Raw genomic sequence first — 26,869 nt, forward strand, 5'->3', positions numbered from 1 at the left:
TATTTTTAATATAAAAAAGATCTACTGAATACAGTATGTACAAATGGAATGTAACAAATGTACCAGACGCCAGCTGTCGGAAGTTGCTGGATTTGGACGGGTTACTCTTGTAACTGAAATATCAGGTACGTTCTGGTACATTTGATGTTGATTAGATAGGATGAAAAACATTTGCTTCCGTGAAATAGTAAATTAGTATAATTATTTTTACAGATCTGAAGATGGTTCTGAATGAACCGAAACCGGTCATATGAATAATAAAAATTTTTTTTGAAATCAAGACGGATTTTAAGTAACATTATAACTCAGTTGTCTCGCAAGTCGTTTCGCCCTGCATACAATAGGTGAAACTCAACCGACGTCAGTCGTTACGCCAGGCGCTTAAGCCTATTGTACGAACCTCTCAGAATTCAGGGCAGTGCAGCCCCCAACCGGAAATGCAGTGTGCCGCGTCCTCCGATGCTCGCCTCGCGCAAGCCACCCAGGGAAGTAAAACAACATGTTTAGGAATCGAGTGAAAAGTATTTTTTGAGCTCTCAGTACAAATACTCTCATTACAATAACCTTATTCGGTCTGTTATTACCATGCAATGACATAGAACATTAATGAAATTGATTAAAATGAAAGGACACATGCAAAAGAGGGCATGGAACCTCTCAAGATCTGTGGAACATGTAACTAACCCTACCCAGGAGCAGTCTAAAAGGTTACCTAACCTGCAGGTACATAACTAATGTAGAGGAACTGAGGGTATTTCCGAATATATCCGAAACTGGAGGGCCTTAGAGGGACCATTTGCCGTTTTATTCACGCACGTCTTAAGGGGCTCCGGAAAGGCTCAAAATCATGAAAAGTTCAATTTTTACTTTTTTGCGTTTTCTGAATCTGCATACTATTACCTTTTAGTAGATATATAATTTATTCAATTCCGAAGACTACAACTATTTTTAAATTTTTTTTTGAAATGTGTTCTACATGGGCGTGACCCGCTGTGGCGCTGTTAAACTGCTGTCAAATGGTGTTATTATTAACGTCCGTGTTCATCAGGTACATTTTAGTGATGTGAGATAAAGTATGTGTTGTGGCTAACCTGTGATGGTTCAATATATATCGCTGGTGTGATTGTCGATTGTTTCGTGTATATTTACTCTGTCGTTATCTCGAAAATATTCGTAATTAATTCTGTTTCTTCAGTCTCTGTTTTGTTGAAGTATAATAATGAGTAAAAGTAAAGTTATTAGAAATCCTCTGAAGGCTTTTAAGAAAAGGAGAAATGTTGGAAAGCCAAAGGTATGTGTTATTACTGTAAATAATAACATTCTAACATGGTACGAGCGATGCTTGCTTTAGACAAGGTACGCCTTCGGGCTGCAGACAGGGCTGTAAAGAGTCTAGAAATACAAGCAAGAGTAAACAGGAGGAGGAACAAGAGGAAGCTGGAGGAGGAGTTTGCAGAGGATGAAGATAATCCATCCTATGGACCTGGAATGCACTAAAAAGTTAATCCAATCTTCGTCGCTCGATTCCCAAAACTTTTATTTTCTCATACTAATTACATGTTTTCTAAGGATCTTCCAAACATATTTGTTTCAAACGTTCATTAAATGTTACACAGTACCTTCTGCATAATTTAACACAGCCTTTTTCCAAAAAACTGTATATTTCTGAATATGTAAATAAAAAATTGCAAAAAAATTTTGCGAATTTTCATTACAATTGAAAAAAAAATCATCTTTAATAACTGAACTAAAGTTTTGTAAAATCCCTGTGTTAAGTTGTAGCCCATATTCCAATAAATGACCTGTAAAAAGTTCAACTTCCTACCTCAAATACTTTGTGAGGAAAGATGTAATTTATAAGCGTTATTTTAACATTGCAAGTATAGGGCGTCCCGCAGCCTCTTAATGTTGCACTTCCATACTATAACGCCACAGCAGGGCGGGAAAGAGGAGGGTTGAAAAACCATCAGTACCTTTTGACGTTTCTGAACACGTTCAAATTATGTTGACTGGTTTTGAAAGTGAGACAAAAGTTGCATTTGCGTTGCGCTCCCAGGGGTTACGACCACGTTCGATCCTGATGCAGCCCACAATGTCCTTAGAGAAGGGTTTAAACGTCCGAGGCGATCAGCTATGTCAAAGGCTGTCAAGAAGCTGCTGCTCATCGCACTTCGATCTGTCGTTTTCAACGGAAAACTGTGTGGGAATCGACTAACCACGGAAAGAGGTGTTTCATTGAAACCTTCTGCGCCTTCTACTCAGGTGTTTCCGAATCGATTCTGAACGTCTGTGTGTCTGAAACGTTTTCCTCGGCCATCCGTAAGGAAACTGCGTAATTTCAACGCTGGGTGTCGCGGTGGGCGCCACGATTTTGCATCATTACACAAGAAAGTTGTAGGCACCTTTTACACAAATTTCAAACTTACACATCGTAATGGCAAGCAGGTACGAAATTTCGAGATAGTGATCGTTCAGTTTTGTTGCGTAGTGTATGATACCATCAAGTTTTTGAACATAGCTGATATGACGAGTGTGTCTTGCTAACAAGAAGAACGCTCGGAAGCCATCATAATCAGGAAACAACTGACGCTTCATCATGCAGACGCTTCTACTTGTTGCCAGTGGTGTCCGTGGGCATCATGAAGACGAATCAGCCGCTTAAAGCTCGCTTTGCCATATACGGCAAAACAGCTGTATCACCTAGGAAATTCATCTACATCTACAATGGTGCTCTGCAAATCACACTTAGGTGCCTGGCAGAGAGTTCGTCGAAACAAAATGGTTCAAATGGCTCTGAGCACTATGGGACTTAACATCTGTGGTCATCAGTTCCCTAGAACTTAGAACTACTTGAACCTAGCTAACCTAAGGACATCACACACAACCATGCCCGAGGCAGGATTCGAACCTGCGACCGTAGCGGTCGCACGGTTCCAGACTGAAGCGCCTAGAACCGCACGGCCACACACGTCGAAACACCTTCACAATAATTCCCCATTATTCCAATTTCGTACAGCGCGCGGAAAAGCGTAGACCTATATCTTTCCGCGGGGGCTCTGATTTCCCGTATTCTATTATGATGATCGTTTCTCCCTATGTACAGGGCTATTACAAATGATTGAAGCGATTTCATAAATTCACTGTAGCCCCATTCATTGAGATATAGTCACGACAAACTACAGATACGTAGAAAAACTCATAAAGTTTTGTTCGGCTGAAGCCGCACTTCAGGTTTCTGCCGCCAGAGCGCTCGAGAGCGCAGTGAGACAAAATGGCGACAGGGGCCGAGAAAGCGTATGTCGTGCTTGAAGTGCACTCACATCAGTCAGTCATAACAGTGCAACGACACTTCAGGACGAAGTTCAACAAAGATCCACCAACTGCTAACTCCATTCGGCGATGGTATGCGCAGTTTAAAGCTTCTGGATGCCTCTGTAAGGGGAAATCAACGGGTCGGCCTGCAGTAAGCGAAGAACCGGTTGAACGCGTGCGGGCAAGTTTCACGCGTAGCCCGCGGAAAATTGGCTCATGCCACAACTGGAGACCGACAGCGCCGACTTCATATTTCAACAGGATGGTGCTCCACCGCACTTCCATCATGATGTTCGGCATTTCTTAAACAGGAGATTGGAAAACCGATGGATCGGTCGTGGTGGAGATCACGATCAGCAATTCATATCATGGCCTCCACGCTCTCCCGACTTAACCCCATGCGATTTCTTTCTGTGGGGTAATGTGAAAGATTCAGTGTTTAAACCTCCTCTACCAAGAAACGTGCCAGAACTGCGAGCTCGCATCAACGATGCTTTCGAACTCATTGATGGGGAGATGCTGCGCCGAGTGTGGGAGGAACTTTATTACCGGCTTGATGGCTGCTGAATCACTAAAACGGCACATATCGAAAATTTGTGAATGCCTAAAAAAACTTTTTGAGTTTTTGTATGTGTGTGCAAAGCATTGTGAAGATATCTCAAATAATAAAGTTATTGTACAGCTGTGAAATCGCTTCAATCATTTGTAATAAGCCTGTAGACCTGCACCAACAAAATATTTTCGTATTCGGACGAGAAAGCTTGTGATTGGAATTTCGTGAGAAGATTCTGCGCAACGAGAAACGCCTTTGCTTTAATGACGTCCACCCCAAATCCTGTATCATTACAGAGACACTCTCTCCCCTGTTTCGCTATAATACGAAAGTGCTGCTCCTCTTTGAACTTTTTCGAAGTACCCCTTCAGTCCTATCGGGTAATGATACGACACCGCGCAGCAGTATTCTAAAAGAGAGCGGACAACTGTAGTGTAAGCAGTATCCTACTAATAAAACGGAGCTTTTACTTACCATTTCCCATAATATTTCCTATGTATTCCTTCCAATTTATATTGTTAGTAATTGTAATTCGTAGGTGTCTGGTTGATTTTACGGCCTTTAGAGCTGACTGATTTATCGTGTAGTGGAAGTTTAACAGATTCTTTTTAGCACTCGTGTGGATGACCTCACACTATTCGTTATTTAGGGTCAATTGCCAATTTTTGCACCATACAGATATCTTTTCTAAATCGCTTTGAAATTTGTTTTGATCTTGTGATGAATTTACCAGTCGATAAACGACAGCATCATCTGCAGGCAACCTGAGATGGCTTTTCACATTGTGTCCCAAAGCGTTGATATACATAATTTCAGTTTTATGGGTTGACGTCGCTAGCGGAATGTATTTATCACATTTCCTGTCTGAATATTTTCTTATAGAGTCATTTACTTTCTGTGAGGTTCATTACCCGTTTCAAAACGCGTTACATGACATTCCCGGCAGTATTTGATATTGAGTGCTTAAAGATGCCTAACGAAATTGACTCATTTGGTGACAAGGTTATTCTATGAACCAACAGATTCCGTATATTCTTTTAAGATGCAGACGAAAACGAAGTAGGCACACAAACCGTCGTCGAAAACGAACATAGGAGCCTGTTAAAAAGATACCGTGGCTCAAAGGGTGGATTTTCGTCATATTAGCCATTGTATACTTTCGCAAGTTCAATATTGGTTCAAATCGCTCTAAGCAGTATGGGACTTAACATCTGAGGTCATCAGTCCCCTAGAACGTAGAACTACCTAAACCTAACTCACCTAAGGGCATCACACACAGCCATGCCCGAGGCAGGATTCGAACCTGCGACAGCAGCAGCGGCGCGGTTCCGGACTGAAGTGCCTAGTAGCCTCGCTTGGCCACAGAGACCGGCCTTTCGCCAGTATTTTACTGTTTAAGGATTCGTTTTTTCCGTCTGCGCGAGTCTTAATTAAGCTTACAGGTTTTTAATAATGAAAAAGACATCCCATAGGTGAAGACAGATTATCTACACAGAGCTGTTCCATGTATGAAGCAAGTAAATGCGTATGGAGTTAGACGTATTTCAATAAGAGGCATTTAAGCCAGAAGAAGTGCCGGAGGAAACTAATTTTAAAGAGGTACTGTAAGAGAAAGCTAATCAACAAAAAAATGGCTCTGAGCACTATGGGACTTAACATCTGAGGTCATCAGTCTCTTAGAACTTAGAACTACTTAAACCTAACTAACCTAAGAACATCACACATATCGATGACCGAGGCAGGATTCGAACCTGCGACCGCAGCGGTCGCGCGGTTCTAGACTGACGCGCCTAGAACCGCTCGGCCACACCGGCCGGCGCTAATCAACAGAGAAGGTGTATTATAACTACATATCCAGATTCGTTAAGATTTTGTATTCGAGTTAATGTTGCCATAACTTACCTCGGGTAGCTTCTTTGGTTGCCTGACATGCAACCCTCCAACTTCCACCATGTTGGGTACAAGTGGTCGAGGACATCCGTGGGTAAAGTGGTAATTAACCAGGAGAAGCGACGTCTGTCTTTCGATTTCGGACAATGAAGGTAGTGACGGATCTTTCAGATACGTCTGTAAAATTGAATCCAGCATTGGCAGATACAGAAACTGACGGATGACTTTTCCTCCTATACTTACAAGTGTATTCTGAAGTCGCTCGATAAAACTCATGTGGGTGCCTAACGCGAGGAATGGGTTCGGTACATAAGAGTACGGGGCCGGATTTCCCACCATGTCGGCCATCCAGTCCGTTCCCGCGAAACTGGAGAGCACAATTACAGGCGCTTTCAGGCCATGAGCGTATCCGTGTACACATTCTGTGAAAAGGTTCTCCAGAATAATGACGTCAAATTTCTTGCCCGACTTGTGCAACTTCTGTACATTTTCGTCCCTCAGAAATCCGTGACACATTTTTTCAGCAACCACAAGGAACTCCTTCGGCAAATCCAAGAGAGTTGTCGAGGCCGCTTCGAATACGTTGAGATTACCTGAAAAGAAAAAGGAAGCAGTGAGCTGAATTGCGTAGCCTGTTCATCCAGGCGAGATGTCTAGTTTCAAGAATGATCAAGTTTAAAGTCGAAATTTTTACTATTGGTGGACTATACTGAGACTCCATGCAAGGTCACTCTGATATTATGTCACAAAACTGCCCGTAGGCCGTTTATATCAGTGCTAGAACAGTAGTTACTTCCTTAAGCGATTCCGCTCAGTAATTATTTCTTAAAAAGCCGAATAAGCAGATTTCATTTCCATTTGTATGGCAGATTCACTGATCATATTTGATAGTGGTATATCCCAAAGAAAGCAGGTGTTGACGGATGTGAAACTTTCCGAACTATCAGTTTAATAAGTCACAGCTGCAAAATACTAACGCGAATTCTTTACAGACGAATGGAAAGACTGGTGGAAACCGACCTCGGGGAAGATCACTTTGGATTCCGTAGAAATATGGGAACACGTGAGGCAATACTGACCCTACGACTTATCTTAGAAGAAAGATTAAGGAAAGGCAAACCTACATTTCTAGCATTTGTAGACTTAGAGAAAGCTTTTGACTATGTTGACTGGAATACTCTCTCAAATTCTAAATATGGCAGGGGTACAATACAGGGAGCGAAAGGCTATTTACAATTTGTGCAGAAACCAGATGGCAGTTATAAGGGTCGAGGGACATGAAAGGGAGGCCGTGGTTGGGAAGGGAGTGAAACAGGTTTGTAGCCTCTCCCCGATGTTATTCTATCTGTATATTGAGCAAGCAGTAAAGGAAACAAAAGAAAAATTCGGAGTGGGTATTAAAATCGATGGAGAAGAAATAAAAACTTTGAGGTTCGCCGATGACATTGTAATTCTGTCAGAGACTGCAAAGGACTTGGAGGAGCAGTTGAACGGAAAGGACAGTGTCTTGAAAGGAGGGTATAAGATGAACACCAACAAAAGCAAAACGAGGATAACGGAATGTGGTGGAATTAAGTCGGGTGATGCTGAGGGAATTAGATTAGGAAATGAGACACTTAAAGTAGTAAAGGAGTTTTTCTATTTGGGGAGCAAAATAACTGATGATGGTCGAAGTAGAGAAGAAATAAAATGTACACTGGCAATGGCAAGGAAAGCGTTTCTGAAGAAAGAAACTTGTTAACATCGAGTATAGATTTAAGTGTTAGGAAGTCGTTTCTGAAAGTATTTCTATGGAGTGTAGCATATATGGAAGTGAAACATTGACGATAAATAGTTTGGAGAGGAAGAGAATAGAAGCTTTCGAAGTGGAGTGCTACAGAAGAATGCTGAAGATTAGATGGGTAGATCACATAACGAATGATGAAGTATTGAACAGAATTGGGGAGGAGTATGTGGCACAACTTGACAAAAAGAAGGACCGGTTAGTAGAACATGTTCTGAGGCATCAAGGGATCACAAATTTAGCATTGAAGGGCAGCGTGGAGGGTAAAAATCGTGGAGTGAGACCAAGAGATGAATACACTAAGCAGATTCAGAAGGATGTAGGTTTGCAGTAGGTACTGGGAGATGCAGAATCTTGCACAGGATAGAGTAGCATGGAGAGCTGCATCAAACCAGGCTCAGGACTGAAGACCACAACAACAAGAACACACGTTGAATAAAAGCTACCAAACTAATACTCTATTAGGACCATGCCAGTGCCATACGTTGATTAAACTTTCATTCTTATGCGAGCGTACGAGAGGCATTCATTAAGGTAACGCATCACTTCTTTTTAAATGTTTTGTTTTATCCGGGATACCAATACTCATTTGGCTATGAACCACTATTTTCCAACACAATAATCGTTCAATGCGACGATCTTATGCCATGACACTGGGAGGGCCTGCATGCCCACTTGTCGACGACTGAGCCAACACCTTGCTACGGCAGTAACGTGCTCATGGTCCACGTACTACTTCCCGTGGGGTGCATCCTTCATTAGGCCACACAGATGGAAGTCGGAACATGCGAGATCCAGACTGTATGGCGGGTGAGGAAGAGCAGTCCAATGAAGTTTTCTGAGCTCCTCTCGGGTGAGCAGACTTGTCTGAGGCCTTGCGTTGTCATGGGGAAGAAGAAGTTCTTTCGTACTTTTGTGGCGTCGACCACGCTAAAATTATTTCTCCAAATTCCTGATGGACGGACAGTACACTTCAGAGACGATCGTCAGGCAATGAGGAAACAACTCTTCAGCGTCGCCTTGTCTTTACCAGCGGAGGGTGCCCTTCGATCTTTTCCTTCTGAGGAGAGGTGGTGTGATGCTACTCCATGGAATAAGGTTTGGTTCGCCTCGTAATGGGCCAGCAGTTCGGCACAAATGGTCCTTCGTTGCTATTTACGATCTTTTCTTAGGCGGTGGCGAAGCCAGCAGGCACACCCGTTTATGTACAACTGGTGGACGAGTGTTCACTACTACTTGTATAGACGACTATTTGAGCAGCGACGTGATTATGATCCATCGATCACCTCAAATCAGAGTGTCAGCACGTTCCAACATTGCAAGATTCGCAGCTGAGTGTGGCCGATCACCACGAAGGAGATCGGACAGGTTTGATCGACTTGTTGTGATGCTGGGAGGCGCCTGGCCCAACGACTCACCGCGCTTTTGTTCACTGCTGGATCTCTCTACATATTCTGAAAGCGGCTGTGAATTCCGCGATGCTCTGGTTTTCCGCAAAAAGAAATCCAGTGAGAGCTCCCTGTTTGGACTCACCTCTGTTTCAGAAATGGTTCAAATGGCTCTGAGCACTATGGGACTTAACAGCCGTGGTCATCAGTCCCCTAGAACTTAGAACTACTTAAACCTAACTAACCTAAGGACATCACACACATCCATGCCCGAGGCTGGATTCGAACCTGCGACCGTAGCAGTCGCGCGGTTCCGGACTGCGCGCCTAGAACCGCAAGACCACCGCGGCCGGCTCTGTTTCAGACACCATTTGGAAGGCTACATGTAAGTGCCGCCACCAATTGGAACTTCATAAAACTATAGCGGCTGAAGATGTGACAAAAAAAATTCCGCAATTTTCACCCCAAGCTGGCCAAGATTACATGAGTTGCATCACTTTTCGAGCGACTCTCGTATGTTCAGTACAGAGTAAACCTATTCCTACAGATAATAAGTGTTGTGGGCACTTGATGTCTGTTAGGTGTTTCTGACGTCAGTGGTGCTTCTCAGGTGAAAATTGTAACACACTATGCACAGGGACTTGGTTACGATACTTGCCTGCGCAACCTTCGTTGAACCGTGATTCGTATACTTACTTAAAGGTATAGTCCTCTTTGAAAATTTGAGATTGTCTTTTTTATGCTTGATACGTTCTGCGGGATGTCTACTTGGGTAGAGAAACAATTAAAATCGCTCAAAAGAGGGAAGGCCTCTGGACCTGATGGGATACCAGTTCAATTTTACACAGAGTACGCGAAGGAACTTGCCCCCCTTCTTGCAGCGGTGTACCGTAGGTCTCCAGAAGAGCGTAGCGTTCCAAAGGATTGGAAAAGGGCACAGGTCATCCCCGTTTTCAAGAAGGGACGTCGAACAGATGTGCAGAACTATAGACCTATATCTCCAACGTTGATCAGTTGTAGAATTTTGGAACACGTATTGTGTTCGAGTACAATGGTTTTTCTGGAGACTAGAAATCTACTCTGTAGGAATCAGCATGGGTTTCGAAAGAGACGGTCATGTGAAACCCAGCTCGCGCTATTCGTCCACGAGACTCAGAGGGCCATAGACACGGGTTCACAGGTAGATGCCGTGTTTCTTGACTTCCGCAAGGCGTTCGATACAGTTCCCCACAGTCGTTTAATGAACAAAGTAAGAGCATATGGACTATCAGACCAATTGTGTGATTGGATTGAGGAGTTCCTAGATAACAGGACGCAGCATGTTATTCTCAATGGAGAGAAGTCTTCCGAAGTAAGAGTGATTTCAGGTGTGCTGCAGGGGAGTGTCATAGGACCGTTGCTATTCACAATATACATAAATGACCTGGTGGATGACATCGGAAGTTCACTGAGGCTTTTTGCAGATGATGCTGTGGTGTACCGGGAGGTCGTAACAATGGAAAATTGTACTGAAATGCAGGAGGATCTGCAGCGAATTGACGCATGGTGCAGGGAATGCCAATTGAATCTCAATGTAGACAAGTGTAACGTGCTGCGAATACACAGAAAGATAGATCCTTTTTCATTTAGCTACAAAATAGCAGGTCAGCAACTGGAAGCAGTTTGTAACGCCGGAAATGCATATCCTCCTATTTCCATCTATTGTACTATTTTTTTTCCTTGCTTTGTTACCTCAAGATATGACATTTCTGTCTCTTTGTATATTGTAATTGTCTTACTATTTGTATATTTATGCATTTATGTCGATGTATAATTGGTTTGTTTTGTAAATATTATTTGTATTTTTACGCTGGGTCTTGCCTAGGGAAAACTGCTATCGAACGATTACGTCGATATATCGTGTGAAGAATCAAAGTGTGTAGGATCTTTGGTAGTGTTAACTCTGCCGCGTGGAGCGCGGGCTGAGCAGAGAGGGAGTGTGGCGGGGAGTAGCGAGTGGAGCAGGTGTGTTGTGTGACGCTCCCGCGAGTTGCCGCGCTTTCGGGGTTTGGCAGCATGTAATTGCGCTCGACTTGCGATGATAGTTTCTGACATGGTGTCGCGGACGGGAAACATTAACTAGCGCACATCAAGAGCCCGTTTCGCCTGGTGACCGTGTCGAGAAGAAGGCGCGCCAACATCCAGCTTCTGCAACAGCGACGGCCGACAATGAGTGACTGTCGCCACCTCCTCGATCGACGGCTTCAAACCTTCAATCCACCAACAAGGAAGACTGGAAGCAAGTAAAGTTTTAGAACTGTATGGCAGACCTCAGCTTTTAATCTTGTTCCATTTGCCTCGCAAAATTACAGCAACTTAGCATGAACCTCTGTTGCTCATTGTCCCAATTGCATTACCAAGCAGGGTCCCTTCCTTTTCCGGAATGAACCCGAGTGTCGTTGAAATTCAGACGCCAGCATTAAAGTAACATCATTTCACTGCTTTAATCTCAAAGGTATTCAGTTAGCTGGCTACAATATTCAGATTACACAAGCACAAATTAAGAGTGCGAGTTTTGTTACCATATTTTAGCTTACCTGTGACTGCAGCTCAGCTTGGTACGTACTAAATTTTACTATTGTTAATTGTTCAGAATCATTTAATTCAGGCTCAAAGTTAAATCTCTTCTTTCTACATTGCGTAGATTCAAGTAGCTTTTGAAATGATTGTTGAGGTAGTGCAAGACTAACTGTATTTTACTGAATTTCGATGTGCTTCAGAAAGAAAGCTCGCTATTAACTTCAGTCACTAAATTAACTTTCGATTTTCCGGTTTTATTAATTCTTTTGCTAAATTAAGTCAGGGTGTAGCGAAGTTAATTACTTCTGACAATCTTTCAGTTTTCACACTACGCGTGTCAACCTTCAGTTGCCACGCTTCTAGTGCTAATTATATGTGTAATAACCTTTCTTTTTCAGTTACTATAGTAATTGTCCTTAGGACTGGCGACCGTGATTTCCCCCAAATCTCAAATACCTAATTACCGCTAGTTAATTGTTAACGTAACGGCTGCACATTTACTTTCTTTATTAACTTTACCCCTTTTCAAAATTAATTTCCACCAGTTTCATTAGCACATTTCCTTTCATTTAGATGTAACCGTTTCCTCCCTCTTTACCGACAGGTTAACTTCGGTGACGATTGCTTTTCCAAAACTCCCATTAGGTACACGCGGTTTCATCTTTCACTGTCATTAAGGTCGGTAAGTGAGGGGGAGGTTACACGTGGCGACCTGGTGACAGGACAATCTTCGGATTTGAGGTTGTTCTGGACACGAATTTTGCATTGTGCAAATCTCGTAACAAAGTACTGGTTACGTACAGGCCGTTACGTCAGCGAGAATAAGTAGTGGGAGTAATCCTAATTATATTTGAGGTTTGGCATTTATATTGAAAATTATTAAAATGAGTGAAGGCAACAATTGCCTAAATTTGGTAGACTTGGATACGGAACAATCGGTCGAACAGTGGGAAACGCGCACCGCGGTACCCATTGTTCAGGGGCAGGCGGCTAGCACGAAAGACGCGACCGCCGAAACGCAACAAAGAGCAGAAATGGAATTCCACACTTTAGAAAATGTTTCGGAATTGGAAGTGAAAATCAAATGTGAATCCCTTGATGACGAATACGGGGGGACAATTAAAGAGGAAGCCGCTACAGAAGTAAAACCGGTAGTTTCCGGGAATTTAACTGATTTATTGAATGTTTTGATTAACGAAATCAAGAGTCAATCGGCAGAAATTAAAGCTCTGTCTGCCAAGCAAGAAGATCAGGCTGCCAAGCAAGAAGCTCAGGCTGCCAAGCAAGAAGCTCAGGCTGTCAAGCAAGAGGCTCGGGCTGCCAAGCAAGAAGCTCAGTCTGAAAAAATTGAACGGATGCTACACAATCAGAACAAAGCTATTAACGTTGTTAACAACAATGTTGGAGTTGTTAATACAAAAGTTGATAAAATCAAAGAAGATATTGTTGTAATTAATACCGAAATCGGTAATCTTAAACAGGAAATGATAGGCGTTCAGGCGGAAATTGCGAGCATAAATACTCGTTTTGATTCCGAAATTAGCAGAATCGAGAAAAGTGTAGGAGAAGCAGTTGCTCCGATCATCGAGAATAAGGTGACGGAACAAATTCAATTAGTGAAAAAAGAGGATCAACAGAAGGTGGAAACTTTAAAGGCTTTAGTGTCCGAAGTAGACACTAAAGTGAGGGAGCAGGCGAAGAGAAAAAGAGGGAAGTGGAAACGCTTGCGACAACCACTTGCCAAGTAATTACGAGAGTGTCGGAATTAGAAAAGAAACTTGACGAAAAACAGAGCTATGTGCCAATCTGTGCACATAGTTCGGAATTGTTGACGAAAGAGGAGCGGTTCGACCCCTTGAAAAAAGGCGGTATACACGCGACGGATTTCATTAAAAATTGTGAAAGAGTTTTACCCAGATCATGGACTAATAGAAAAATTAATGCGGTTATTGATGTGCTGGCTGGTGATGCCAAGCGTTGGGGCTTAAACCTCAACATTACGAACCTGACTTTTGACGAGTTTAAAAATTTGTTTCTGGCTGAATACTGGTCAGAGCAAAAACAGTAAAGTGTCTGGCGCGAATTTGTCGTATCGAGGCCTTTCGATGCGAATTCGCGCGGCTCGATGAAGGAGTTTTGTGAGGTCTGGATCCGCAAGTTGGAATATTTGCGTGATCGCCGTACGGAATCCGAAATAGTCTGGGAACTCTACAAGAAGCTTCCAGATGATACAAAACGCTACGTAGGAAGCAATTATAGGACAGTGAATGATTTCCTGGAAAGAGTTGAGGACGAGGACAATTGGCGCAATAATCGCGACAGTGGTAGAGGCCGTGGTAACAACAACGAGTACCACAGCAACCACAACAATGATAACCATGGGAATAATGCATACCGCAGCAATAACAATAATGGTTCGGACCGTAATAACAATCGGTACAATGCAAATAATAACAGGAATGACAGAAACCAGTATCATACTAACATGATTCGGGCTTCACAGAATAGTAATAACGCCAGAGGGTGTGATCAGCCGCCTCAGCAGCATCCGGGGAGCGTATCTGCTGGGATGAGACAGGGAAACCATTAGCCGCGCCGGTGAGGGGCCGAGCGGGCGTGGGAAATTTTGGCGGCCCAATAACAAGAGAAAACCCAGGTGTCGCCGTTATGAAAATTCCGTGTGGAATAATCAACGGCGGGAGTGTGTGCCAGTGTTAGGAGAAAGGAGTGCGCCCACAAGTAGTAGATCAGCTGTATACACGGCAGTAGAAAATACATTCGCTGTCAGTGAGAACAATTTAAGTAGTGTTCCGGAAATCGATCATAAAGTGGCAGCTGTAATACCCACAGCGGAACTGGAGATTGAGTTTAAGAATGATTCGCAATTGTTGAGAGAAGATCAGATGTCGGATAACACGTCCGTCATCGAGCGAGGGTCTGCAGAGAGGGATGAGGTCTGGTTAAGGCAGTTCGGTCGCTTATACGACGAACTAAGAGATTATAGGGGTCTGTATGGGAGAAGTGTTTATGGGGAGCGCGTGCAGGATTTGCCGCGTCTCGTCCCGCAGGAAGATAGTGTTTGTGAAGTGATAGAAAGTTCTGGCCCTAACCGGCAGACTTTACTAGAAATAGTTGATGTTAAGGGGGAGCACGAGCAAGATTCGTCGTGTTTCGTCCCGCAGGAGTTAGATGTTGAAGTAGTAACGGAAAGTTCTGGCCCTAACCGGCAGACCTTACCGAAAGTTTCAGTGGTAGAAGTAACCGACCCACCCGACGCAAACCTCCAGTTTAAACATTGCGAGAGTATTAAGGAGAAAGATTGCGAAAATTTTAGTGATAGCCGGACACGATTGGTAGAAAAGCACATAGATTACAACGTGTATGAGGTTAGAGCTGACATTATACGGTCAGACGATAGCAGTGTGGGTTGCGCAGATCTAGCGGAAGTAATTGCAGAAACTATTGGACACATTCCTCCAGGTAGATTGGCGGATGAGATTAATCTGACCAAAGTGGAATCAACGAAGGTGACGATTAATGAATTGATAGCAAAGCAACACTCACTAGTTGACGAGTTACAGGAAAAGGTTTCGGTATTGGAGGCGAAGCGACAGGCTAAGCCTCAGGACAAACGTGTTGAAATTAAAACTGTATGTGAACAGAGGCTGAAAAAGCCGCCAGATAAGCAAGATTTAGGGTCAAATCCGGATGGTTTTTTCTGGAATGACCTGGATATAGAAGAGGATTTACTGTGGGAAAATAAAGAAACAGCGAAGACAAGTGTAGACAAATAGTAGTGTCGGTTAATATGCACGACCTACAACTAAACGTGTTGATTGACACCGGTGCAGAATTGAGTGCTGTATCTGGGAAAATATTTGAGTTACTGAAAGACAGACCTGGCATCGTAGTTATGCCAGTAACAGGAGTGAAAATTATCGGTGCTACTGGGAAGGCCAGTAAACCGGTCACAAAACAGATTTTTGTCCACTTCGAGGTATGTGGGGCACGATTTGAACAAGAATTTGTCGTCGTGCCAGACTTGACTACGGAAGTAATTATCGGGTTAGATTGGCTATTAAAGTACCGTGCAGTGATTAATTGCGAAAGCAAAACTTTGACATGTACGTCACAAGATAAAACAATAGTAGTTAGTTTTGACGAGGCAGGAGACGGTGTGCATAGGCAATACTAGCCTATACACATTGTTAACTGGCCGGATGCTATTGACGTAGGTATGAATTTGAACTACTGTAATGTGAGGAATCTCGGCATTGACAGAAGTAAAAGTTTAGTGGAAGAGATAATCAAATTCCCTCCACGGATTGACATTAGTATTGGTGTGAAAAAAGATCGTTTGCGAGAAGTAATGAAGCTAAAAGCCGATGCTCGCATACGTCGTCATGACGCTAAAACGCGTTTTGCTAAGTTTGCAATCGGAGACTTAGTACTTGTAAAAGCTCATGAGAAATCGAGCGAGATTGACAATGAAATCTCTAAATTTAAGTTTGTTTATAATGGACCATATAAAGTCATTGGTATACCTCACACAAATGCTTATTGCTTAGAGTATCCAAGCTCTGGAAAACGATTAGGTATACGGAATATTGTAGACTTGAAATTGTACCAACCTAGGATCGATTAATACCACACAATGGGTAATTTGTACAGTATGTAAATATAGAGTGTAAGATTTAAGGATGTGCCATGTTGCGATGCTTTTGCTTGACCTAGAGGTCATTAAAGAAGTTGTCATTAATAAGTAATTAATTTTGATTAATCAATTTAATTTTAATCAATTTAATCATGATCTAATCAACTGAAAAATCCAAGCTGCTAGTTTAAGTTTTCAGCTAGTCACAGTAGATTAAGCAATGTAAATATGATTTTTGTAACTTTCTGTAATATTTCATGAATGTGTGTTTTTATTAGTCATTGCCGATGTACTTAGACACTGTTTTAAGTTTCAGGCTAGTACATGCGTGTGATGATGGACAGTGTTGAGTTATCCACTGTGATAGTATTAAGGGACTCCTTGAGATTACTCGGGAGTGAGTTTTTCCTAAAGAATTCAGTGAAACGGACGTTCTGGAAACCCCGTTACAAGGGCGAGTGAGATCAAACGTGCCGCACAGGCGGGCGCAACAATACTTGCGAGGCGAAGCCGCTGTCGGCTCTGTGCCGCTGTCGGATCTTGTGCCGCTGTCGGCATTCTTTGTACTTGCGGGTACGGAAGGCGGAACTGTTTTTCATCCTGGACAGCTGAAAGAATTCTACTGTCAATATTTATGTTTTATTTTATCTGCTGTATATTATTTTCTTGTTTAGCGTTAATTGGACATGACGAGAATATTAATTATGAAAAGGTTACATAAAAATGTGTATTCTATATAATTAATTACTAGTTTGCGTATTTTGATATACCTGTTTTTTATGACCATGTACTCTGATCAATTTTGCAAATAGTATTCCATTTCTTATAGTGTTACGAATTTTAATGATTTTGGAATAGCTAAACCATTTTCTATGTTTTCTATGAATTTTGATATGTTGTCAACCTGTTTTATTTTGTGCAAGATGACAGAGTGGAATAAGATTAGGAGTGTCTCCACTCAATTATTATTGCCTAAAAAATTGGGTTATGGTTAATTAGACGAATGCTAAATTTTTTTGATGTTTTGAGCATATGCATTTCCGCTGTTTCTTTTTTGGGACATTTTCTGAGTCTGTTTACGTTACACGAACATCCTCGGACAATGTGGGGCACGTGTAACGCCGGAAATGCATATCCTCCTTTTTCCATCTATTGTACTATTTTTTTCCTTGCTTTGTTACCTCAAGATATGACATTTCTGTCTCCTTGTATATTGTAATTGTTTTACTATTTGTATATTTATGCATTTATGTCGATGTATAATTGGTTTGTTTTGTAAATATTATTTGTATTTTTACGCTGGGTCTTGCCTAGGGAAAATTGCTATCGAACGATTACGTCGATAGGTCGTGTGAAGAATCAAAGTGTGTAGGATCTTTGGTAGTGTTAACGCTGCCGCGTGGAGCGCGGGCTGAGCAGAGAGGGAGTGTGGCGGGGAGTAGCGAGTGGAGCAGGTGTGTTGTGTGACGCTCCCGCGAGTTGCCGCGCTTTCGGGATTTGGCAGCATGTAATTGCGCTCGACTTGCGATGATAGTTTCTGACATGGTGTCGCGGACGGGAAACATTAACTAGCGCACATCAAGAGCCCGTTTCACCTGGTGACCGTGTCGAGAAGAAGGCGCGCCAACATCCAGCTTCTGCAACAGCGACGGCCGACAATGAGTGACTGTCGCCACCTCCTCGATCGACGGCTTCAAACCTTCAATCCACCAACAAGGAAGACTGGAAGCAAGTAAAGTTTTAGAACTGTATGGCAGACCTCAGCTTTTAATCTTGTTCCATTTGCCTCGCAAAATTACAGCAACTTAGCATGAACCTCTGTTGCTCATTGTCCCAATTGCATTACCAAGCAGGGTCCCTTCCTTTTCCGGAATGAACCCGAGTGTCGTTGAAATTCAGACGCCAGCATTAAAGTAACATCATTTCACTGCTTTAATCTCAAAGGTATTCAGTTAGCTGGCTACAATATTCAGATTACACAAGCACAAATTAAGAGTGCGAGTTTTGTTACCATATTTTAGCTTACCTGTGACTGCAGCTCAGCTTGGTACGTACTAAATTTTACTATTGTTAATTGTTCAGAATCATTTAATTCAGGCTCAAAGTTAAATCTCTTCTTTCTACATTGCGTAGATTCAAGTAGCTTTTGAAATGATTGTTGAGGTAGTGCAAGACTAACTGTATTTTACTGAATTTCGATGTGCTTCAGAAAGAAAGCTCGCTATTAACTTCAGTCACTAAATTAACTTTCGATTTTCCGGTTTTATTAATTCTTTTGCTAAATTAAGTCAGGGTGTAGCGAAATTAATTACTTCTGACAAACTTTCAGTTTTCACACTACGCGTGTCAACCTTCAGTTGCCACGCTTCTAGTGCTAATTATATGTGTAATAACCTTTCTTTTTCAGTTACTATAGTAATTGTCCTTAGGACTGGCGACCGTGATTTCCCCCAAATCTCAAATACCTAATTACCGCTAGTTAATTGTTAATGTAACGGCTGCACATTTACTTTCTTTATTAACTTTACCCCTTTTCAAAATTAATTTCCACCAGTTTCATTAGCACATTTCCTTTCATTTAGATGTAACCCTTTCCTCCCTCTTTACCGACAGGTTAACTTCGGTGACGATTGCTTTTCCAAAACTCCCATTAGGTACACGCGGTTTCATCTTTCACTGTCATTAAGGTCGGTAAGTGAGGGGGAGGTTACAAGTTAATACCATAAATTATCTGGGAGTACGCATTAGGAGTGATTTAAAATGGAATGATCATATAAAGATGATCGTCGGTAAAGCAGATGCCAGACTGAGATTCATCGGAAGAATCCTAAGGAAATGCAATCCGAATACAAAGGAAGTAGGTTACAGTACGCTTGTTCGCCCACTGCTTGAATACTGCTCAGCAGTGTGGGATCCGTACCAGATAGGGTTGATACAAGACGTAGAGAAGATCCAACGGAGAGCAGCGCGCTTCGTTACAGGATCATTTAGTAATCGCGAAAGCGTTACGGAGATGATAGATAAACTCCAGTGGAAGACTCTGCAGGAGAGACGCTCAGTAGCTCGGTACGGGCTTTTGTCAAAGTTTCGAGAACATACCTTCACCGAAGAGTCAAGCAGTATATTGCTCCCTCCAACGTATATCTCGCGAAGAGACCATGAGGATAAAATCAGAGAGATTAGAGCCCACACAGAGGCATACCGACAATCCTTCTTTCCACGAACAATACGAGACTGGAGTAGAAGGGAGAACCGATTGAGGTACTGAAGGTACCCTCCGCCACACACCGTCAGGTGGCTTGCGGAGTATGGATGTAGATGTAGATGTAGATGTAGATGTAGTGTTCACCCAAACTTCGCCAGAAACTCTGTTCTCAGGTTACAAGCCAATTTGGGAAAAAGTGTCTCCGAAAACTATTCACAGCGGTAGAGACATACTTGACAAGTAATTTCAGCGAAGGACTGACAGGCATTTTTAAAATTATGAACGTGCTTGAATTTGAGTGCTACAACTTCTGCACGAAAGCGAAGGTAAAGCGTATCGAGCGAACGGAGCAGCGGATGGCAAAGTGTGCCAAAGAGGTTCGCAGGACAACCGCTACGACGAAGATCTGAAAGGACTGCTGTATCGTCCAGGAATCGCTGACCAGCGGTGTGTTTCTTATGGAACCATATTTTTCAAACTGCCAGGAAACATACCTCGAGAACGGTAGATGAGATTTTTTGATTGGATTTTGATGCTGCCATTCTGAACTGAATTCTCTACTAGTGTACGTAGCCGTTCTGCGATATCTTCAAACGTCTATTTTCTGTTCACGCTTCTGTCTCAATTTTGTGGGCAAGGAAAGTGACATTTGTTTCAACATGTTACAATTTTGTTAGAGCTTATATTTTTCAATTATCTTGTGAATACTAACAGTAAGTGTATTGAAAATGACTTACTCAAAATTAATTTGTTACGGACCAAATGGGAGAGAACACCTACCGATAAATAACGTTCCAGCTGCAAGGGGGCCTTCTTCGTGGTGCAGCAGTTACATGGAGTGTCCGATGTGTATACAAAGATGAATTCTTAAAGACAAAAGTGTAGGGAATAAAACTATATCATCAGACTTAGAATTACATTTCAGCTGAAAATAAAATTACGAAATCACATATTTATCATGCGTTCAAAGAGATCTACCCCATAAGCTCGCGGACTGCCTTGTCACACGACGCGACAGCAGCGCTCCTGTAACACGAAGCCAAAACTATAGGAACGTACGTGACGCAAATGTTTGTCGGATGACATACCGACCTAACGGCACCTCTCTGTTCAAATCGGCGCATTTTGCGAACAGTCAACACCTTTCGTGCAACTGTCGCCCATTATCATGGTTTGTGATCGAGCAGTGACTAGCACAGATAAAAGCAGTAAGCAGTTAAGTGACGTGTAGCTCTTCGACGCAGAGTTCTTTGCCCCCAGACTCCAAACTCAGATGAGCACATGGGGTGTAACTTCCCGCTCGCAATGGAAACGTGTTGTTCAAATCCAGTGGCGGCGAAATGGCATTCCCATGCGCGGAGCAAGCAGTACCTTCACTTAATAGCGTCATAATTCCGAAATATGAGGTGAAGCGAGCGTCGGTGGAAATATCCGGAAATCAGTCCGGGCCAAGGTACACTGCGAGTGTGTCACTGTGTCCCCCAATTTTTTTTTTTTTTTTTTTTCGCCGGCCATTTAGGCCTCTTAGAGGGAGTCAGGACCAGATCTTTAGCTTACGGCAAATAATGGAGAAGTGTTATGAGTGGAACAGGGAATTGTATCTATGCTTTATAGATCTAGAAAAGGCATATGACCGGGTTCCTAGGAGGAAGTTGTTGTCTGTTCTACAAGATTATGCAATAGGAGGCAAACTTTTGCAAGCAATTAAAGGTCTTTACATGGATAGTCAGGCAGCAGTTAGAGTTGATGGTAAATTGAGTTCATGGTTCAGAGTAGTTTCAGGGCTAAGACAAGGCTGCAACCTGTCTCCATTGTTGTTCATATTATTTACGGATCATATGTTGAAAACAATAGACTGGCTGGGTGAGATTAAGATATGTGAACACAAAATAAGCAGTCTTGCATATGCGGATGACTTAGTTGTGATGGCAGATTCGATTGAAAGTTTGCAGAGTAATATTTCAGAGCTCGATCAGAAATGTAAGGACTATGGTATGAAGATTAGCATCTCCAAAACGAAAGTAATGTCAGTGGGAAAGAAATATAAACGGATTGAGTGCCAAATAGGAGGAACAAAGTTAGAACAGGTGGACGGTTTCAAATACTTAGGATGCATATTCTCACAGGATGGCAACATAGTGAAAGAACTGGAACCGAGGTGTAGCAAAGCTAATGCAGTGAGCGCTCAGCTACGATCTACTCTCTTCTGCAAGAAGGAAGTCAGTACCAAGACTAAGTTATCTGTGCACCGTTCAATCTTTCGACCAACTTTGTTGTATGGGAGCGAAAGCTGGGTGGATTCAGGTTACCTTATCAACAAGGTTGAGGTTACGGATATGAAAGTAGCTAGGATGATTGCAGGTACTAGTAGATGGGAACAATGGCAGGAGGGTGTCCACAATGAGGAAATCAAAGAAAAACTGGGAATGAACTCTATAGATGTAGCAGTCAGGGCGAACAGGCTTAGATGGTGGGGTCATGTTACACGCATGGGAGAAGCAAGGTTACCCAAGAGACTCATGGATTCAGCAGTAGAGGGTAGGAGGAGTCGGGGCAGACCGAGGAGAAGGTACCTGTATTCGGTTAAGAATGATTTTGAAGTAATAGGTATAACATCAGAAGAGGCACCAAAGTTAGCACTGAATAGGGGATCATGGAGGAACTGTATAAGGGGGGCTATGCTCCGGACTGAACGCTGGAAGGCATAATCAGTCTTAACTGATGATGATGATGATGATGATGATGATGATGACCACACTGAAACCAAATTGCGTGCCGGATGCCCACCCGAGGCGTAGAGCTTGGGGCAGCTGGGACACAGTGGCTGCCCAGCAATAGTTCTCACTTCCGTCCGTGGCAGTCAGATCGGCGTGATCGTGTCTGTGGACAGCCTATTGGAAGGTCACAGGTGGCAGCCATACTCGACACCTATCCCTCTTCCGCTCATGGAATCAAGGTGTGAGGTGTTATTGGACATGACTAGAGAATTGATCTGGTAACTGATGAAAGGATGTTGAATGTTCGCCAGTGTGTTGCACAAATGTTATACCCTGTTGTCACATATCTCGTGGACAGAATACCAAGGCACTATACATCACCCCACACCACACTGTAAACGCGTTGAGGAATGTGTGGATCCTTGATTGGCTTATCTAATCCCCTCATTGAGATGCCACTGGGTCACGTATACTTCCTCACAAGCCTCCAGTCAGCAAAATCCTTGTACATACTCTGCAAGTGTTTCAAGCACGGTCAGAAACGTCTCAAAGAATTCAAGAGTGCTTTTATGCAGCTGGAAGTTTACATCTACATCAAGATCTTCATATATACGGGCCACCGAACGGTGTTTGCCAGAGGGTACCCTGAACCACTACTAGACATTTCCCTTCCTGTTGCATTCGCAAATAGAGTTAGGGAAAAACGACTAGTACAGGCCTCTGTACGAACCCTAATTTCGACATAAATCTTTTATGTCGACAGACTCTGGCCGCGGAAGCCTACGCAATTTGTAAGTAGGCTGTTTAGGTTCTTATATTGGTAACGCCACCGCCACGTAGCGCTCTGTACGAAAATCACTCGCTTTGCTGTGTGCAGTCTGTGGCTGGTTTTCATTGTTTGCTATTGTAGTGTTGGGCAGTTAGTTGGCTGTTAACAGCGCGTAGCGTTGCGCAGTTGGAGGTGAGCCGCCAGCAGTGGTGGATGTGGGGAGAGAGATGGCGGAGTTTCGAGAGCGGATGATCTGGACGTGTGTCCATCTAAGACGGTAAATTTGTAAGAGTGGATGTCATGAACTGCTATATATATTATGACTTTTGAACACTATTAAGGTAAATACATTGTTTGTTCTTTATCAAAATCTTTCATTTGCTAACTATGCCTATCAGTAGTTAGTGACTTCAGTAGTTACAATCTTTTATTTAGCTGGTGATAAGTAAAGGGGAGCGGAGGTGGGATAGTTTTTAATTTCACAGTAACACAACTGGGCTGTTTTTATCATCTTGAGTTTTATTATGGGCTCTAATTTTTAGTACTGTGCTATTTAGCTGTGTATATTTAGCTGGCAGTAGTGGCGCTCGCAGTATTGCAGTAGTTCGATTAACGAAGATTTTTGTGAGGTAAGTGATTTGTGAAAGATATAGGTTAATTTTAGTCAGGGCCATTCTTTTGTAGTGATTTTTGAAAGTCAGATTGCGTTGCGCTAAAAATATTGTGTGTCAGTTTAGTGTTGATCAGAATAGGTAAACAGCGAAATGTCTGAGTACGTTCAGTTCTGCTCAGCTATTTGAAAATCAAATAACGTAAGGGGTTTAAGGGGACGTTTCAAATTATATGAGCCCTAATTTCTCTGAATTTATTTTTGTAGTCCTTACGCGAAATCCACGTTGGCAGCAGTAGACTCGTTCTTACAATCAGCCTCAAGTGCCGGTTCTCTAAATTTCCTCAGTAGTGCTTCACGAATGGAATGTCGCCGTCTCTCCAGGGATTCCCATTCGAACTCACGGTGGATTTCCATAGTATTTGAGTGTTGATCGGACATTCGAGAAGACTCAAGAACGGGTCGCGCTAGTGCTCTATACGCTTGTCTCCTTTACTGATCAGCTACGCTTTTCCAGAATTCTCCCAATAAAACTAAGTCGAGCATCTGACTTTCCCGACTACCAACTTTACGTTTCCTATCCTTTTCATACTGCTTTACCATGTTGCGCTTAGAAATTTAATCGATTTGATTGTGTCAAGTATCACGCTGCTTATGTTCTATCGGAACGTTACAGCATTGTTTCACCTACTCAAGAAGGAAACATAGTAGGTGAATATGGATTGGGGGGAAGGATTGAAACAGGAAGCCGCCTTGTAGAATTTTGCACAGAGCATAACTTAATCATAGCCAACACTTGGTTCAAGAATCATAAAAGAAGGTTGTATACCTGGAAGAATCCTGGTGATACTAAAAGGTATCAGATAGATTATATAATGGTAAGACAGAGATTTAGGAACCAAGTTTTAAATTGTAAGACATTTCCTGGGGCAGATGTGGATTCTGACCACAATCTATTGGTTATGAACTGTAGATTGAAACTGAAGAAACTGCAAAAAGGTGGGAATTTAAGGAGATGGGACCTGGATAAACTGAAAGAACCAGAGGTTGTAGAGAGTTTCAGGGAGAGCATAAGGGAACAATTGACAGGAATGGGGGAAAGAAATACAGTAGAAGAAGAATGGGTAGCTCTGAGGGATGAAGTAGTGAACGCAGCAGAGGATCAAGTAGGTAAAAAGACGAGGGCTAATAGAAATCCATGGGTAACAGAAGAAATATTGAATTTAATTGATGAAAGGAGAAAATAAAAAAATGCAGTAAATGAAGCAGGCAAAAAGGAATACAAACGTTTCAAAAATGATATCGACAGGAAGTGCAAAATGGCTAAGCAGGGATGGCTAGAGGACAAATGTAAGGATGTAGAGGCTTGTCTCACTAGGGGTAAGATAGATACTGCCTACAGGAAAATTAAAGAGACCTTTGGAGAGACGAGAACCACTTGTATGAATATCAAGAGCTCAGATGGCAACCCAGTTATAAGCAAAGAAGGGAAGGCAGAAAGGTGGAAGGAGTATATAGAGGGTTTATACAAGGGCGATGTACTTGAGGACAATATTATGGAAATGGAAGTGGATGTAGATGAAGACGAAATGGGAGATAAGATACTGCGTGAAGAGTTTGACAGAGCACTGAAAGACCTGAGTCGAAACAATGCCCCGGGAGTAGACAACATTCCATTTGAACTACTGATGGCCTCGGGAGAGCCAATCATGACAAAACTCTACCATCTGGTGAGCACAATGGATGAGACAGGCGAAATACCCTCAGACTTCAAGAAGAATATAATAATTCCAATCCCAAAGAAAGCAGGTGTTGACAGATGTGAAAATTACCGAACTATCAGTTTAATAAGTCACAGCTGCAAAATACTAACGCGAATTCTTTACAGACGAATGGAAAGACTGGTGGAAGCCGACCTCGGGGAAGATCAGTTTGGATTCCGTAGAAATGTTGGAACACGTGAGGCAATACTGACCTTACGACTTATTTTAGAATAAAGATTAAGAAAAGGCAAACCTACGTTTCTAGCATTTGTAGACTTAGAGAAAGCTTTTGACAATGTTAACTGGAATACTCTCTCAAATTCTAAATATGGCAGGGGTAAAATACAGGGAGCGAAAGGCTATTTACAATTTGTGCAGAAACCAGATGGCAGTTATAAGTGTCGAGGGACATGAAAGGGAAGCCGTGGTTGGGAAGGGAGTGAGACAGAGTTGTAGCCTCTCCCCAATGTTATTCTATCTGTATATTGAGCATGCAGTAAAGGAAACAAAAGAAAAATTCGGCGTGCGTATTAAAATCCATGGAGAAGAAATAAAAACTTTGAGGTTCGCCGATGACATTGTAATTCTGTCAGAGACTGCAAAGGACTTGGAGGAGCAGTTGAACGGAAAGGACAGTGTCTTGAAAGGAGGGTATAAGATGTGTTGTTGTTGTTGTGGTCTTCAGTCCTGAGACTGGATTGATGCAGCTCTCCATGCTACTGTATCCTGTGCAAGCTTCTTCATCTCCCAGTATCTACTGCAACCTACATCCTTCTGAATCTGCTTAGTGTATTCATCTCTTGGTCTCCCTCTACGATTTTTACCCTCCACACTGCCCTCCAATGCTAAATTTGTGATCCCTTGATGCCTCAAAACATGTCCAACCAACCGATCCCTTCTTCTAGTCAAGTTGTGCCACAAACTTCTCTTCTCCCCAATCCTATTCAATACCTCCTCAATAGTTACGTGATCTACCCACCTTATCTTCAGCATTCTTCTGTAGCACCACATTTCGAAAGCTTCTATTCTCTTCTTGTCCAAACTAGTTATCGTCCATGTTTCACTTCCATACATGGCTACACTCCATACAAATACTTTCAGAAACGACTTCCTGACACTTAAATCTATACTCGATGTTAACAAATTCGTCTTCTTGAGAAACGCTTTCCTTGCCATTGCCAGTCTACATTTTATATCCTCTCTACTTCGACCATCATTGGTTATTTTACTCCCTAAATAGCAAAACTCCTTTACTACTTTAAGTGTCTCATTTCCTAATCTAATTCCCTCAGCATCACGCGGCTTAATTTGACTACATTCCATTATCCTCGTTTTGCTTTTGTTGATGTTCATCTTATATCCGCCTTTCAAGACACTGTCCATTCCGTTCAACTGCTCTTCCAAGTCCTTTGCTGTCTCTGACAGAATTACAATACCATCGGCGAACCTCAAAGTTTTTACTTCTTCTCCATGAATTTTAATATCAACTCCGAATTTTTCTTTTGTTTCCTTTACCGCTTGCTCAATATACAGATTGAATAACATCGGGGAGAGGCTACAACCCTGTCTTACTTGTTTCCCAACCGCTGCTTCCCTTTCATGCCCCTCGACTCTTATAACTGCCATCTGGTTTCTGTACAAACTGTAAATAGCCTTTCGCTCCCTG

The 26,869-nt window shown here is 42.5% G+C and overlaps 1 protein-coding gene across 1 annotated transcript in view; it reads right to left on the reverse strand.

Moving 5' to 3' along the window:
• Positions 1-26,869, reverse strand: part of LOC126187747 (UDP-glycosyltransferase UGT5-like) — a 73,437-nt gene that overhangs the window by 26,294 nt on the left and 20,274 nt on the right. The window contains exon 2 of the mRNA XM_049928999.1: positions 5,768-6,348. Coding sequence (XP_049784956.1) covers positions 5,768-6,271 — 504 coding nt within the window. The 5' untranslated portion in view covers positions 6,272-6,348. The remainder of the gene's footprint in view (positions 1-5,767; positions 6,349-26,869) is intronic.

Source organism: Schistocerca cancellata, chromosome 5, assembly GCF_023864275.1.
Source record: "Schistocerca cancellata isolate TAMUIC-IGC-003103 chromosome 5, iqSchCanc2.1, whole genome shotgun sequence".
Classification (NCBI taxonomy): domain Eukaryota; kingdom Metazoa; phylum Arthropoda; class Insecta; order Orthoptera; family Acrididae; genus Schistocerca; species Schistocerca cancellata.